Source organism: Kryptolebias marmoratus, linkage group LG6 (assembly GCF_001649575.2).
Source record: "Kryptolebias marmoratus isolate JLee-2015 linkage group LG6, ASM164957v2, whole genome shotgun sequence".
Lineage (NCBI taxonomy): Eukaryota > Metazoa > Chordata > Actinopteri > Cyprinodontiformes > Rivulidae > Kryptolebias > Kryptolebias marmoratus.
This window is the reverse complement of record NC_051435.1, coordinates 800,743-814,716: the sequence shown is the minus strand read 5'-3', so window position 1 is coordinate 814,716 and position 13,974 is coordinate 800,743. Positions and strand designations below refer to the sequence as shown.

General features: G+C 46.7%; 1 protein-coding gene across 6 annotated transcripts in view; it reads right to left on the bottom strand.

The window, feature by feature from the left end:
* Positions 1-152: 152 nt before the first annotated feature.
* The window catches only part of ttn.2 (titin, tandem duplicate 2), a 184,200-nt gene continuing 170,378 nt past the window's right edge, over positions 153-13,974 (bottom strand). For all 6 annotated transcript variants that reach the window (XM_037975998.1, XM_037975999.1, XM_037976000.1 and 3 more), the window contains 15 exons: positions 13,635-13,925; positions 13,205-13,504; positions 12,641-12,943; positions 12,238-12,540; positions 11,812-12,080; positions 11,366-11,681; positions 10,937-11,242; positions 10,457-10,756; positions 9,769-10,344; positions 9,324-9,629; positions 8,838-9,220; positions 8,527-8,737; positions 2,644-8,406; positions 2,258-2,554; positions 153-1,522 (listed from right to left, as the gene is read on the bottom strand). In XM_037975998.1, the coding sequence (XP_037831926.1) occupies positions 1,230-1,522; positions 2,258-2,554; positions 2,644-8,406; positions 8,527-8,737; positions 8,838-9,220; positions 9,324-9,629; positions 9,769-10,344; positions 10,457-10,756; positions 10,937-11,242; positions 11,366-11,681; positions 11,812-12,080; positions 12,238-12,540; positions 12,641-12,943; positions 13,205-13,504; positions 13,635-13,925 (10,217 nt within the window). In that variant the 3' untranslated portion in view covers positions 153-1,229. The remainder of the gene's footprint in view (positions 1,523-2,257; positions 2,555-2,643; positions 8,407-8,526; positions 8,738-8,837; positions 9,221-9,323; positions 9,630-9,768; positions 10,345-10,456; positions 10,757-10,936; positions 11,243-11,365; positions 11,682-11,811; positions 12,081-12,237; positions 12,541-12,640; positions 12,944-13,204; positions 13,505-13,634; positions 13,926-13,974) is intronic.

The following is a 13,974-nucleotide window of genomic DNA, read 5'->3' as shown; positions in this document are numbered from 1 at the left end:
TGGAAGTCTGGTTCAGGTGATGGTCCTTCCTGTTATGGGCAGTCCCTTTCTGAGTTTTGTTTCTGTTTTAGAACAGAGGACACAGGATTACATGTGGCAGGTGAAGAAAACAAGCTTAGTTACATTAAAAAAAGAATCAGACAAACATCACCTTGTGCTGATCATCATGCTTTATTAAATCAATAATTGGAGAAAAACTCAAGGAGGCTGCAAAATTAGTCAATGCTACAACTCTAACTTCAATCCAACAAAGTGCAGGATGACCACCGGGAACAAGAACCGTGATGGTTCTTGTTCTAAAACGCAGCCGGAGCTGCTTTTAGATGCTGTTCGGGTCCTTGGTGTCACCCAGCCTGACTGACAAGTGAACCTCTAAAAACTAACACTCAAACACACAGCACACCTCCGAGAGGCAGCTCTGCCCCTGGAAACAAGCACCGGGAGGACTCTGCTCTATGTGATTGGCCAGGTTGATGGTACGACTGAAGAGCCTGAGCCGGCGGTCGTTTCCCAGGAGCAGAGCACAAAACAAAAAGAAACACTTGCGCTCAGGCGGTGCAGGCCGCTCACACCCTGAGCTCGTCATGAAAACGGCTTCTGACATAATCAGTCGGAGAGCGAGGTCCAGTCGTCCTGCTTACATGAGGGTAGATGCAAACAGCACTCAGGATCTCACGCTCTTGTTACAATCTTAAAGCACCGCTCTTTCTTTCTTTTTTTTTTTTGTTGCAGCGGTGCATTTATAGTTTTGTCTCCGGTTCGTAACATCAACAGGGAGCCTCTCTACCTGTTGAGGCAATCTTAGACTTCAACTGATCGTTGAGGCACAGAGTTTAGTTTCTCTCTTTAACAGGGTATTCGTTCCTGTCGAAACTTTCTCCTGTTAAACTACATTTAGTTTCATTAAGTTTCTCTTTAAATTATTGTCATAAATAACAATGCATACATTTCCCATAACCGGTAAACTCGGCTATATACATTATGTACATGTCACAGAAAAATGGATCAAACATCCTAAGTCAATGTTATCCAATATGGCACATTTTACATCTTTAGACTTTAGTCTAGTTTGGCAAAAATTAATGTCAAGTTTGGTACAAAAATAGTTCCTATTTACAAGAATATTCCTGATCTTTATCAAGTAAACCACTTTGTTCAATGAATAAATAAAAAGGCATGGAAGAAGGGAAAAGGGGACATTTAAAGGATCAGATTTTTTTTTTTTTTTTTTACACTGATCGAATGCTGATGTGAACAGTCGCTGTGTCAGATCCGAGTTCGTTGGACAGTTTAAGGGTGTAGGCTCCGGCGTCTTCCTGCTTCACTCCAGTGATGATGAGGGTGGTCAGGTCATCTGTGGTCTCGATGTGGAAGCGTCCGCCAGCAGTCACCACGATGGTTTTACCGCCGCAGGACCACTCGATGTTTTTGGCATCACCGGAGAAGGCACAGGCGACTGTCAGGACTTTTCCTGGTTCGATGCTGATGTCCTCTGGCAGAGCTTCGATTCTTGGAGCAGAACCTAAGAGCAGCAGGTTACACAGCTGAGAGCCTTCAACGGCCAGAAAATAGCATCACAAAAAAACAGATTCAAATTTGGTTTAAAGAAAAAAAAACATCCCTTTGCTTTGTTTTGATTTGCAACTCTGTTAACTGTGAGCGGATGGCTGATGGTGACAATGCTCCTGATGCAATGCATGATTTTTGTTTTGCTGCTACTCCTGCAACTTCAAAACAAAGCAAAACAACCCAGCATGCTTCTCTTCCTCCTGTTTCCATCATGGCCACCCCATAGGTCCTTCCTGTCGTCTCTAATCAGAGCTTTGATGTTGAGGATTGAGTCAGAGGGTCGGAGGAACAGGAAGAGGACTGAACCTGGAGTTTCAAATTAAGACTCTTAATTTGTCATATCTTAGATCAGGGGTCTCCAGTCCTGGTCCTCAGGGCCTCCATCCTGCAGGTTTTCCTTGTTCCTCTGCTCCAACACACCTGATCTGAATCAATGGGTGATTAACAGGCTTCTGCAGAACATGAAGAGGTGATTTAACCTCTGAATCAGGTGTGTTGGAGCAGAGAAACAGGTAAAACCTGCAGGATGGAGACCCTGAGGACCAGGGTTGGAGACCCCTGGCATAGATTTTTAGAAAAGGAAGTCCCAAATTCAAGATGGGGTTTCTAGATTAAAGTTGATGGATGTTGGAGTTTCAGGAAACATTTCTGCAGTCATAACCACACAAAAAGACATGACACCTCTTACCGATTGCTCTCAGTGAAGATCCTTCTAATTGGGAAGTCATCTCTGTGAGGCTGCTGGAACTCATGGCATACGTTTCAGATGCCATGGAGGACATGCTGGACATTGACATGGTCTCAAACTTCATCTCTGCTGCCATGCTGCTGAAGGAGCTGGACTCCATCATGGAGGACATCATTGTCTGATGGGCTGAAGCAGAAGAAAACGACGAAGACTCCTCCATTGTGTGGATTTCTTTCTTCGCCATCATGGATGAACTCATGGATGAGGATGACTCCTTGTGACTCACCATCGATCCTGCTGAAAGGTGCAACAGGAAGAAAGTAAACCCCCCTGATATAGTTCAAAAGACTTTCTAACATCTCACACATCTGGAGGAAGATTCTCACCTTTGAGTGCCACTTGCTGCTCACGGTAGGCTGTGATCTTCTTGTGTATGGACTGAAACACCTGCCCCTTGAAGGAAAAGGAGGATTTAGATACTCCTCCTTCTGAGGTCATCTCACAGGCGTACTCTCCCTGATCGCTGTCTGTCAGGTCATGGATCAGAAGACTGCAGGAACCCTCAGAGTAGTGCATCTCGAAGCGGCTGCTCTGTGACAGCCTCCTTCCATTTACGTACCACGTCACCTCTCCGACGCTGCTCTCACAGACGCAGGACATCCTGACCGAACCCTCGCAGGCCTCGGCGGTTAGCTGACTCAGCACTTTGGGAGGTTTGGGAATCGGCGACTTCACAGTGGGAGGAGACACGACCCTTTTGGGGGACATGATAGGAGGAGGAGATTTCACCCTTGGTGGTGATTTGCTTCCCTCTGGCTCAGGAGACTTTAAGGCTCTTGGTGATTTGATTCCAGAAGGTTCTGGGGACTTGATGCCTTTTTGTGTTTTGATTCCTGCTGGTTCTGGGGACTTAAGACCTCTCAGTGTTTTGATTCCTGCAGGTTCTGGAGATTTAAGACCTCGAGGGGATTTTACCTCCTCGGGTTCTGATGACTTTACACTTCCAGGAGGCTTGATTCCTGTTGGTGACTTGAGTCGGGGTTCAGGAGATTTTAGACCACGTGGGGACTTAACTCCTTCTGGTTCTGGTGATTTTACACCAGGGGTTGGAGATTTTAGACTGCGTGCAGGAGAAGGTGCTGGTGGCTCTGGAGATTTCACACTCTTTGAAGGTTTAACTTCCTCTGGTTCAGGAGACTTCACGCTTGGAGTTGGTGACTTTATACTTGGGGTAGGAGATGTTACACTTGGTTCAGGGGACTTAACTGATGGTTCTGGTGACTTCACACTGGGAGCGGGGGAAATAATAGAGGGAGCAGGCTCGGGTGACTTAGTAACAACAGGTGTAGGTGTCTTCACAGGCGGCTCAGGGTGTTTGACAGCTTTCACCTCCTCTTTCGGAGCTGGTCTGCGGATTGTCAGAGTGAAGGCAGCTTCCTGTCGACCTGCAGAGTTCTCTACCACTACGGTGTAACTGCCCTCATCTGAGGCCCTGACTGAGGTGATCTCCAAGCTGGATTTGTACTGGGTTGTGGTGACCTGGATTTGTTGAGATGATACAATGGTTGTCCTCTCATGGATCCACGTCACAGTGGGTGCAGGTTCCCCATCGATGTCACAGGAGAACCTGGCTGTCTCTCCCTCGTTTACAGTCACAGACTTGGGCTTTGTCAGGATTTTGGCTGGAACAGAAGGTTTCTCTTTGCGGACAGTAACTTGGTCAGCGACAGTAACTTGGTCAGCAACAGTAGTAGATGAAGATTTCAGTTTAGCCTCAGAGGTGACATGTTTCTCAGTCGAAGAGAACTTCTCCGATGAGTATGAAGAACTTGATGAGAGGTATTCAGCCGAGGCATACTTGATAGAGGAGTCATACCTCTCAGCAGAGGAGAACCTCTCAGAAGAAGCACCAAATCTTTCACGTGAAACAACCTCATGTGTCTCAGTTAGCTTTGACTTGCTCTCTTCAACTTCAAAGTGCGTTTGGGAGGTATAGCCAGTTTTGAAGTGTGTGGTGTGATAATGGTCAATTCGAGAGACTTCAGGGACATGAGCTTTAGGAACTTCCTCATCCCTGCGACGTGAAGAGAATGTGGTGTAGCCACCACCATACACCTCCAGGGTGGCGTAGTCTGATGCTTCTCCCCTTGAGTTGGAGCACATGCAACGGTACGTGCCGCTGTCCTCTTCCTGACAGTCTAGGATAGTGATGGACAAAACACCACTCATATTTGTGAAGATGTATTTTTCACTGCTTTCTGAGATTTCACTTCCATTGTGAAGCCAGCAGACTTCAGCCTCTGGCTTTGCTTGGATGTTCAAGGTAAATTTGGTGTCTTGGCCGAGTGGGATGCGGTGAGAGCGCATCCTAACGGTTACACGGGGAGCATGGTCCAGACTGAAAGGTGTCTGACTAACAACCTGGTATTTCCTCTCAGACTTCAGAGCTGCTTTCCTAGCTTCATAGCGGGACATGATGTCAAAGCGGGCCGAACGCTCAAACCTGGAGGAGGAGCGGGATGACCTCTCTACTGACTTGACTGGACTGGGAGAACGGGGGCGGGTCCTCTCTGGAGTGGGGGATCTCCGTTCCACGACCTCTCCCTCTGCCTCAACAGGAGGCCGGGCATGTGGCGGTCTGATCAGCTCTGAGACTGGACGCATCAGCTCAATGTATGTGGGAGACAGAGACCTTCTCCTTCTCATATACTGAGAAATGGTGCGTTTCTTCTTTGTCTCAGTGACCTCTGCGGCCGCATGTCTGACCTCCAGCCTCCTCTCCTCGTGTTCCAGGGCATGGCGTTGGACACGGACAGGGCTGCCGGCAGGCGAGGCTGAAAACCCGAGCTCCAGTTCATCCTCCAGCATCAGTCTCTCCTCCTCTGTTTTCCTCATGGTGAGGTAGTCATCCACAGGCAACAGCAACTCTTCATCACTGAGGTCACCCAGAGATCTCCTTCTGGATCTGAAGGAAGCTTCAGACTCAGGAGAGGGTGACCGGCGTGCAGGCCTGACAGTCTCTAAATCATCCAGGGTGAGTTTGGGAATACGCCACCTTGGTCTGTACTGGTCTGTGATCCTGGGGAGGGGCATGACGTAGAACTGCTCCCACCTGGACAGGCGGATACGTCTCTGCCTCCTCTGCACAATCCTCTCAGTTCTTTCTGGAATCTCATACTGATCTCTCAGCTTGCGATACCACTTCATGTCAGACAGAGGCACAAACTGCTTGATGGCTTTGTCTTCATCCAGAGCTTTGGGATCATGAACCACAGGCACTGGAATCTCATAGGGCAAGAAAATCCTTCTCTCCTCCTCTAGCTTCTTGGTCTCTGTCTTCTCCTCTGTGATGTCGAACTCACCCTCAATGTTCTTGGTGCTCACTGCAGGTTTGTACACTTCTGCAGCAAATTTGAGAGCTTCCTGTGCTGTTGGGTTAAGAGGTACAAGCTCCTCAGTAGCAGCAATGTGCTGAGCCATTTTGTTGGTCTTTTCTATTTGTTTCTGTACATGTCTGTGTTTTTCCTCCTCGCTCTTGTATTCTCTTCTTGTGTAAGTAATGCGGTCCACCTTTAATGTGGCCTGGCAGCTTGCTGAGCCAGCCGAGTTAGCTGCAGTAACTTTGTATACACCAGCGTCCTCCAGCAGAGTCTCCCTAATGTGAAGGACATGGTAATCGATGTCCTCCTGTATGACCACAACTTTAGGACCAAACTGTAGTGGATGACCGTCCTTTTCCCATTTTAGAGTTGGACTGGGAACTCCTGAAACTCTGAGCTCAAAGCAAACACTCTCTCCCTCTACGCATTCAACGTTAGCCAACAGACGTTTAAACATGGGCCTCAAAGTTTCCTCTGTGACAGGATGAGGTATCACACTGAGACGAGCCTTGCAGCTGTCTTCCCCAAACCTGTTGTGGGCCATGACCGTGTATTCAGCATCATCACTAATGTCCAGGTTGTGAATCAGGAGCTGGTACAGGCCCTTATCGCTGGTGAACGTGTACTTGCTGTCGTCATGCTTGAGTTGTTCTCCATTTTTGAGCCATGCTACATGGGGCTCTGGGTGGACGGTAATTGTAACACCAAAGCGCACATCTTCACCAATATAAGCAGTGCGGTTGTAGAGAGGCAGAGTGAACTCTGGTGGTCTCTGCAGGAGTTTGGATTTGTCAACCCACCTCCTCAGTTTCTTGATGGTGCGGCTCATGTAGTATTCTCTGATGCTCCTCACTGTTTCTACAAAGAGTTCTCCATAGGCACTGGCCTCTCCATCATCACTTACCACTTTGCATCTGTAGACACCATCATCACTCTCTTCAATGTCCTTTACGTAAATGCTGGCAAAACCATTGTTGTAGGAAATCTCATACTTAGGACTTGGGTGTAGCTGACGGTTACCGAAGTACCATGACACCTGGGTGCTCTTATCATAGCTGACAAGGATACAGGTGAATCTGACATGGCCGCCTTCCTCAGCTGAACCATGCATGACAGGGCCAGCACGAAGGCCATGGTACTCAGTTCCAATCTTCACTCTACCAACATCCAGTCCTCGCTGGTTCCTGAAGGCACCTCCGTAGGCCACACGAGCTGCTGAGACTATAGTATCAGTCTTTTTCACCAGAGACTGATAATACCTTCTGTGTCTCAGTGTCCTGATGACCTTGTTGCTGACATTCTCAATCTTCATCTTGAGCCATGGGTGCTCCAGAGCCTCATGAGCAGTCATACGGAGCTTTCTGTCCTTGACCAGAAGTCTGTCTATGAAGTCCATAGCCTCCAGGCTGATGTCTTTAAATGCTTCCCTATCAAAGAGGTACTCACAGTTAGAGATGTTCTCAATCATCTTGGTTGTGGACTCTGCAGCAAATGGATTAAGGCCACTGAGTAGAACATAAGCTAAAACACCAACAGACCACATGTCAGTGGCTGTTGTGACCAGATCATGGCGGTGAACCTCTGGTGCATAGTACTCTGGAGCTGAGAACAGCATTCTGATGTTTTCTCCTGGTACCAGCAACCTAGACTGGCCCATCTCAATAATTCTAATGCTGGAACTTCTCCTGGTAGTGTAGACAATGTTAGCTGGGTGGATATCAAAGTGGCCAAAGTTCTGGCTGTGCAGGAACTTGAGAGCAGAGCAGACTTGTCTCAGGTAGCGAACAATCTCCTGCTCTGAGAGCTCAAAGTTACTGGTGCCAAGGCGCTCAAAGATGTCAACTCCAGAGATGAATTCAAAGATCAGTATAATTTCCTCCATGCTTTCAAAGTATTCGTGCAGATAGATTATGTTCTTGTGTCTTGCAACATTAAGGGCTTCTATTTCCCTGAGAACCAACTCGCGATCAGTTCCTTTGACTTTGATGAACTTGGCCATGAAGGTCTTCTTTGTGGCGATCTCCACACAGCGGTGGACTACTCCAAACTGGCAGCGAGCAAGCTCCTCTGAAATGATGTACTTGGAGGACAGCTCCTTCACCTTATAGAATAGGGCCTCATCCTTGGTGATCTCTCTAGTTTCATCCACTTCCTCATCGTAGTTCCTGATCACAGACTTGTCTTCCTTGGTGGTGATGGGCTCAGTCGGCACAGAAGGAGGACTCAGGCCAAACTGGTTCTCTGCTATAACACGGAATTGGTATTTGGTCTTTCCAAATATATTGATGATGGTGATACTGCAGTCATCAGTGTGACCAGCACGGATCCACCTGTCTGCAGTGGTTGGACACTTCTCAACAATGTATCCGATAATATCACTGCCACCATCATTGGCAGGGGGCTCCCAGGTCAGGGTGATGGAATCCCGGGCAATATCGTTGACCACGAGTCCCTTTGGAGCATCAGGAATGTCTGCCACATTTACCTCAATGGTTTGTTTGTCTGTTCCAAATCTGTTCTTGGCAGTAATAATGTAGTAGCCAGTGTCTCTCCGCTGTACTCCCTTCTGGAACACCAAAGATGTGAAAGATCTAGTAGTGATGACTTGGTGATAAAGAGAGTTAGACAGGATCTCCTGACCCTTCTGCCATGTGACTGCTGGCTCAGGCTTTCCAGAGATGGGGATCTTGATGGTGACTTGATCTCCGCGCACGGCTTGAACTGCTCCCATTCCCTGGAGCTCTTTAGGTAGATGAATCTTTGCTGGGACTGAAATTTAAAGGAAGGAAAAACATTACATTGACACACTTTTTCCACCAGAACTTGTTAGAAATAACTTTACAGTTTTAGGAGTTATGTACAACGGTAAATATAAAATGTCTTTATTACCTTCCACTTCTAGGTTTGCTGTTGTAGAGATAGATCCTGAGGAGTTGGTTGCTCTGACTTGGTATACAGAGGCATCGTCCTCCTCAGCAGCAGTGATGACAAGCTGGTAGTAGCCACCCTTGAACTCGAGGGCTTTTATTTTTGTTCCATCTGCCAAGATCTCCTTTCCACTGCGATACCATTTGACCACAGGTTTTGGATGTCCCACAACCTTAGATAAAAAACAAACAAGTCAAATTATCTGCTGAACAGGAAGAAAAAACACAAAGTTGTTGTGATTAATAAAAGGAAAGCATATTTGTTTGAAGTACCTTGGTAACAAAGGTGGCATTGGCGTGATATTTGACAGTCATGTCTCTGATCTCCTCCCTGAACACAGGAGCCCGAGGGGCCTGTTCAGACTTGGGGATGATTGGTGCAGAGATCTCACTCCAGTCACTCTCACCTCCTATGTTTTGACATTTCACACGGAATTCGTACTCAAAGCCCTCAATTAAGCCTTGGACTTCATAGCTTGTCTCCACAATCTTCTTGGTTGTTACAGACATCCACTTGTTCTGCTTCTTCTCACGTTTCTCCAGGTAGTAATTGGTGATTTTCGCTCCACCGTCGCTGCTTGGAGGTTTCCAGCAAACGACACAGGAGTCCTTGGAGGAGCTGATGATGAAGGGCTGCTGTGGTATTCCAGGTTTATCTGAGAAACAAACAGAATTTCATTACAGAGCTTTAATCCCCTCTGTGCTGTTTACAAATTTCCAAACTGAAAGACATGATATATAAGATTATAAGGACGTTACCATATGGACTCTTGATGATGACGACTGATGGGATCTCAAGAGGCTCACTGACTCCATACTGGTTCTGAGCAGAGACTCTGAAGTAGTATCCAGCATTTTCTGTCAGGTTGGGGACACGGCAGGTGGTGCCAGAGACAGAAGAGGACACCAGGTGCCACTTTTCACCTTCTTTGGCCTCACGTTTCTCCACAATGTAGTTGGTGATCACAGACCCACCATCATCCTTGGGAACCTTCCAGCTGATCACAACTACATTCTTCAGCAGGGCTTCGACAATGACAGGGCCCTCAGGGATACAAGGTTTGTCTGGAAACAGCAAAAGAGTCAATAACAGCTAATCAGGGTTTTGTTGCTTTCAGTGAATAAGAAAAAACAAGCAAATATTTTTCTGTTATGACAAGAATTTGTATTGGACAAATTTTTGTTCACTGCAGCACACTTTTACCTTGGATTTCAACTCTCAGCACAGTGTCGATGGTTCCAAAAACATTGCTAAGCTGCACCTTGTAACGACCAGCGTTAGTTTTTCTCTGGACGTTTCTCACCACCAGGTGGGTGTAGCTTTCTGTGTTTTCCATTATCACATTCTCCGATGCATTCAGAGGTTTCTTGCCATAGAACCACATGATCTGAGGGATGGGACGACCAATGTAGACGACATGGAGACGAAGGCTGGTACCAGCCCCAGCAAAGTACTTCTCCTTCAAAGGGAAACCAGGGTGGAACTGAGGTGGTGCCTGCAAGCGCAGTTTGCCACTGGTCTCTACCTCACCAGCCTCATTGATGGCCCTGCAGGTGTACAGGCCCTCATCTTCCTGCTCCTCCGTCAGGATGGTGAGGGAGTGGTTCCGGCCATCTGAGCTCATCTTGTACTTGCGACTCTGGATCAGCTCCTTGCCATAGCGATACCACTTGATCTCAGGCAGAGGTCTGCCTATAATTCCACAGGTAAGAGTGCCAGATGTGCCAAGCTTGGTGGTTACATCTTCAATCTCTTCCTTCAGAGCTGGAGCTTCACCAACTGCAGGAGAACAAAGATTGATTAAAATCATTGCGAGAGGAACATTTTGACTGTAAGAGCTACTGGAACCAGCTCAGTTTGTTGGATAGTCTGCACTCAAACAGCAGCTCACCACTCAGTTTAGTCTTGATGCCCATAGGTGTGCGACGAGGTCGGCTGAGTCCAGTCTCATTCTCAGCAAAGATTCTGAACTCATACTCAGTAGCCTCCATCAAGCCGCCCATGGTGAACTGACGATCCTTGGAGCGCTCCTTGTTGCATTTCTTCCAGGCGCTCTCTCCAGCCTCCCTGTACTCAACCCAGTAACCCAAGATCTCTTTTCCACCATCATGTTCAGGCCTGAGCCAGTGGATGGTGATGCTGTCTTTGGTGATGGAGACAATATCGATATCTCCTGGTTGGCTGGGTTTGTCTACAAGGAAAACAAACAGCAAGAGTTAATGTTTTCAGAAAAACATTTTTTTACCTGATATAGAGTTTGTTCTTCAGTTGCTCTATATAACTTAATACACTCTAAAAGTTTTCCTGTCTTTAAATTCCCGCTCAGTTTTCTTTATTTAGTGAAAAATAAACATCAATAGATCATACACACCAAATGGATCTTTGCAGACCACAGGTTCTGAAGCAGGACCAGCTTCACTCTGCCCAATGTCATTTTGAGCCACCACTCTGAACATGTACTCTGCACTGGGTATAAGACCAGTCACGTTGAACATGGTGGTGGTGATGTGGGTCTTGTTGTGACGAACCCACTTCTCTGTTGAAACTTCTCTTCGTTCAACATAGTATCCTGTTACACGAGAGCCACCATCGTCCCGAGGCCGGGACCAGGACAGAGACACTGTGGTTTTGGTGACATCCATGATCTCTGGTGGGTTGCTGGGAGGCTCAGGTGGACCTGTCATGAAGTGTGTTGTCAGTGAAACCAACATTTAATCTAATTTTATGCATCGATTACAGATGTATGGTTCAGTATCTTATTACGCAAAAATTTCTGGACAACTTTATAAATACTACTCACAAAGAGGTGTCTTTGGCAAAACAGATTCTTCTGACTTGAGAGATCTGCTAACACCAAACTGGTTCTCAGCGAAAACCCTGAAGTGGTATTCTACATTCTCCTTCAGACCCTTCACCACCAGAGAGGTCTCTGTTACCCGGGCGTCCACTGTGTACCAGGCAGCCTTCGGTACTTCCCGCCTTTCCACAATGTAACCCAAGATGTCAGATCCACCATCATCTGAAGGTGATCTCCAGCTGACACGGACTGATCTGGCCTGAATGTCGTCAAATTCCAGGGGTCCTTCTGGGGCATCAGGACGACCAATCACTTTGACCTAGAAATGACAGACATAAAGAATGTCAAGTAAAAATTACACAATGTATTTATTTTTTTAAAGCCTGACACTGCAGGACATTTTCTTGCTCTGTATTCTTGTTTTAACTGAATCTGCCAAAAGTGCTCACCTTGATGTAGACGGCCTTCCTTCCACATTTGTTTTCCAGCACCAGGTCGTAGGTGCCGGTGTCATCTCTGTGTGCCTCTTTGATTACCAGCTCAGTGATGTCATCATAGGTAGCAATCATGGCGCGATGGGAGATGTCGCGACCATCTTTGGTCCACTTAGCTATTGGGACAGGTTTACCCTTAATGGGTACAGACAGATGGATGACGCCACCCTGCCGCACCACGTAGCCTTCCTCGTATTTACGATCAAGCTCATAGTCAGGATAACCTGTAAAGGACACATTAGATTTTTATGTTTGGCAAATTAACTTTCCAGGAAGTACAGAATTTTAAGTTAGTAACACAGTGGAATATATTAATTCTAACTGAATATGTTTTTTTTGTTGTTGTTTTTTTTTGTAAATTGTGTAAACTTGTTCTCCTACCAAGCATCTCCTGGACTTTCACCACTCCAGGAATCTCTGCGGGTTCTCCAGCACCACCAGCGTTGCAGGCCATGACCCTGAACTTGTATTCTGCACCCTGGGGCATATGGGTAAGGGTGTACTCGCACATCTTGGTGGGTGTGGTGTTGCACAGCGTCCATTCGACTTGGTCCACCTTCTGCATCTCAATCAAGTAGCCAGAAACAACAGATCCACCCTCTTCTTCTGGTGGCAGCCAGGCCAAGGAGACGGAAGTCCTTGTGGTGTCTGTGACTCTGGGCTGAACTGGAGAACCTGGAGGTTCTGTTTAACAGCATGGAAAGACTTAGTAACCACATTCACCCACTTTCTTTTGTGATTATTCTTAAACAGAAGATACTAAACTGAGTGTAGTGTCACATACCAATGGGGTCCATGGCAACAGTGATGGCAGAACTTTCACTGGGTTTTCCAGTTCCTCTGGAGTTGATGGCAGTGATACGGAACTCATATTCCAGGCCTTCAATCAGTCCAGATGAACGGTACCGGGTCATGGTGACAGGGTTCTTATTGATTCTCAGCCACCTGTCAGAACGGGCCTCTTTACGTTCTATGATGTAGCCAGCAATGGTGGAGCCACCATTGTCCTCGGGTGGATGCCAGGTTACGGTCATGCCCTCATGGGTGACATCAATCACCTCTGGCTGGCTTGGAGGTCCAGGGATGGCTAACAAAAAGAAATTTCAGTTAAAGATTTGGGGGGAAAAAACACTGAAGAAAATACTAATACAGTAAATAGTTGTTACCTACACACAAAATTTAAATAGTTTTTATTGCATTTAACAGACCAAGAATAACTACCACCGCATTTTTGTTTAAATGTAGGGCAGAAATTCCTAAACTGATTTGTTGTTAATGAAACTTTAAATGGTTATTTACGTCTCTTGAAATATACAAATGTAGAAATAAAATGTGATGAAGGACTCACTCTTGGGGCTCTTGCATTCCACCACCTCAGACTGCAGGAAGCCACCAACACCGAAGCGATTCATGGCAGCGACACGGAACACGTACTCCGTTCCCTCGGTGAGCCTGGTGAACTTGAAGCAAGGTCTGGTCACCGATTCTGAGACGGTGGTCCAGCCTGGATGATGGGCATTACGTTGCTCTACAACGTAGCCGCTGACATTAGCACCACCATCCTTCTCTGGAGGTTCCCAGCTAACAGTCACTGATACACCATCAACCTCCTCAATCTTCACTGGACCCACTGGGATACCAGGTTTATCTGAAAAGAACCACAAAAAGACTTTAAACATCTGAAAGCTGTAACAAATCATTTGATTTCACAATTGCTTGTAATAAATTTGTCTCTCTAATCCCCATCATTTTATTTTGTTTGCAGAAAGTCTCCTTACCAAGGATGATGACCTTGATGACTTCAGTTGCCATGCCAATGGTGTTTTTCACCTCTAGTGTGTAGTCCCCAGTGTCATTGATGGTGGTGTCACGAATAACAAGGTTGGTGTATTTGCTGTTGCTGTCGATCTTGATGCGGTCAAGGCTGTCCTTCAGCTTAGCACCACCAAAGTACCAGGAGCAGACCGGCTGTGGTTTGGCCTTTATGGGGATGTTAAGATCGATAGGTTTGCCCCGGTGCACATGGATCATCTTCTGAGGGATGCTGGTCATATCAATCTTAGGCATCACTGAAAGAAATATTTTATATAGTTTAGTGATTTCCTGAGTTTGATGAGA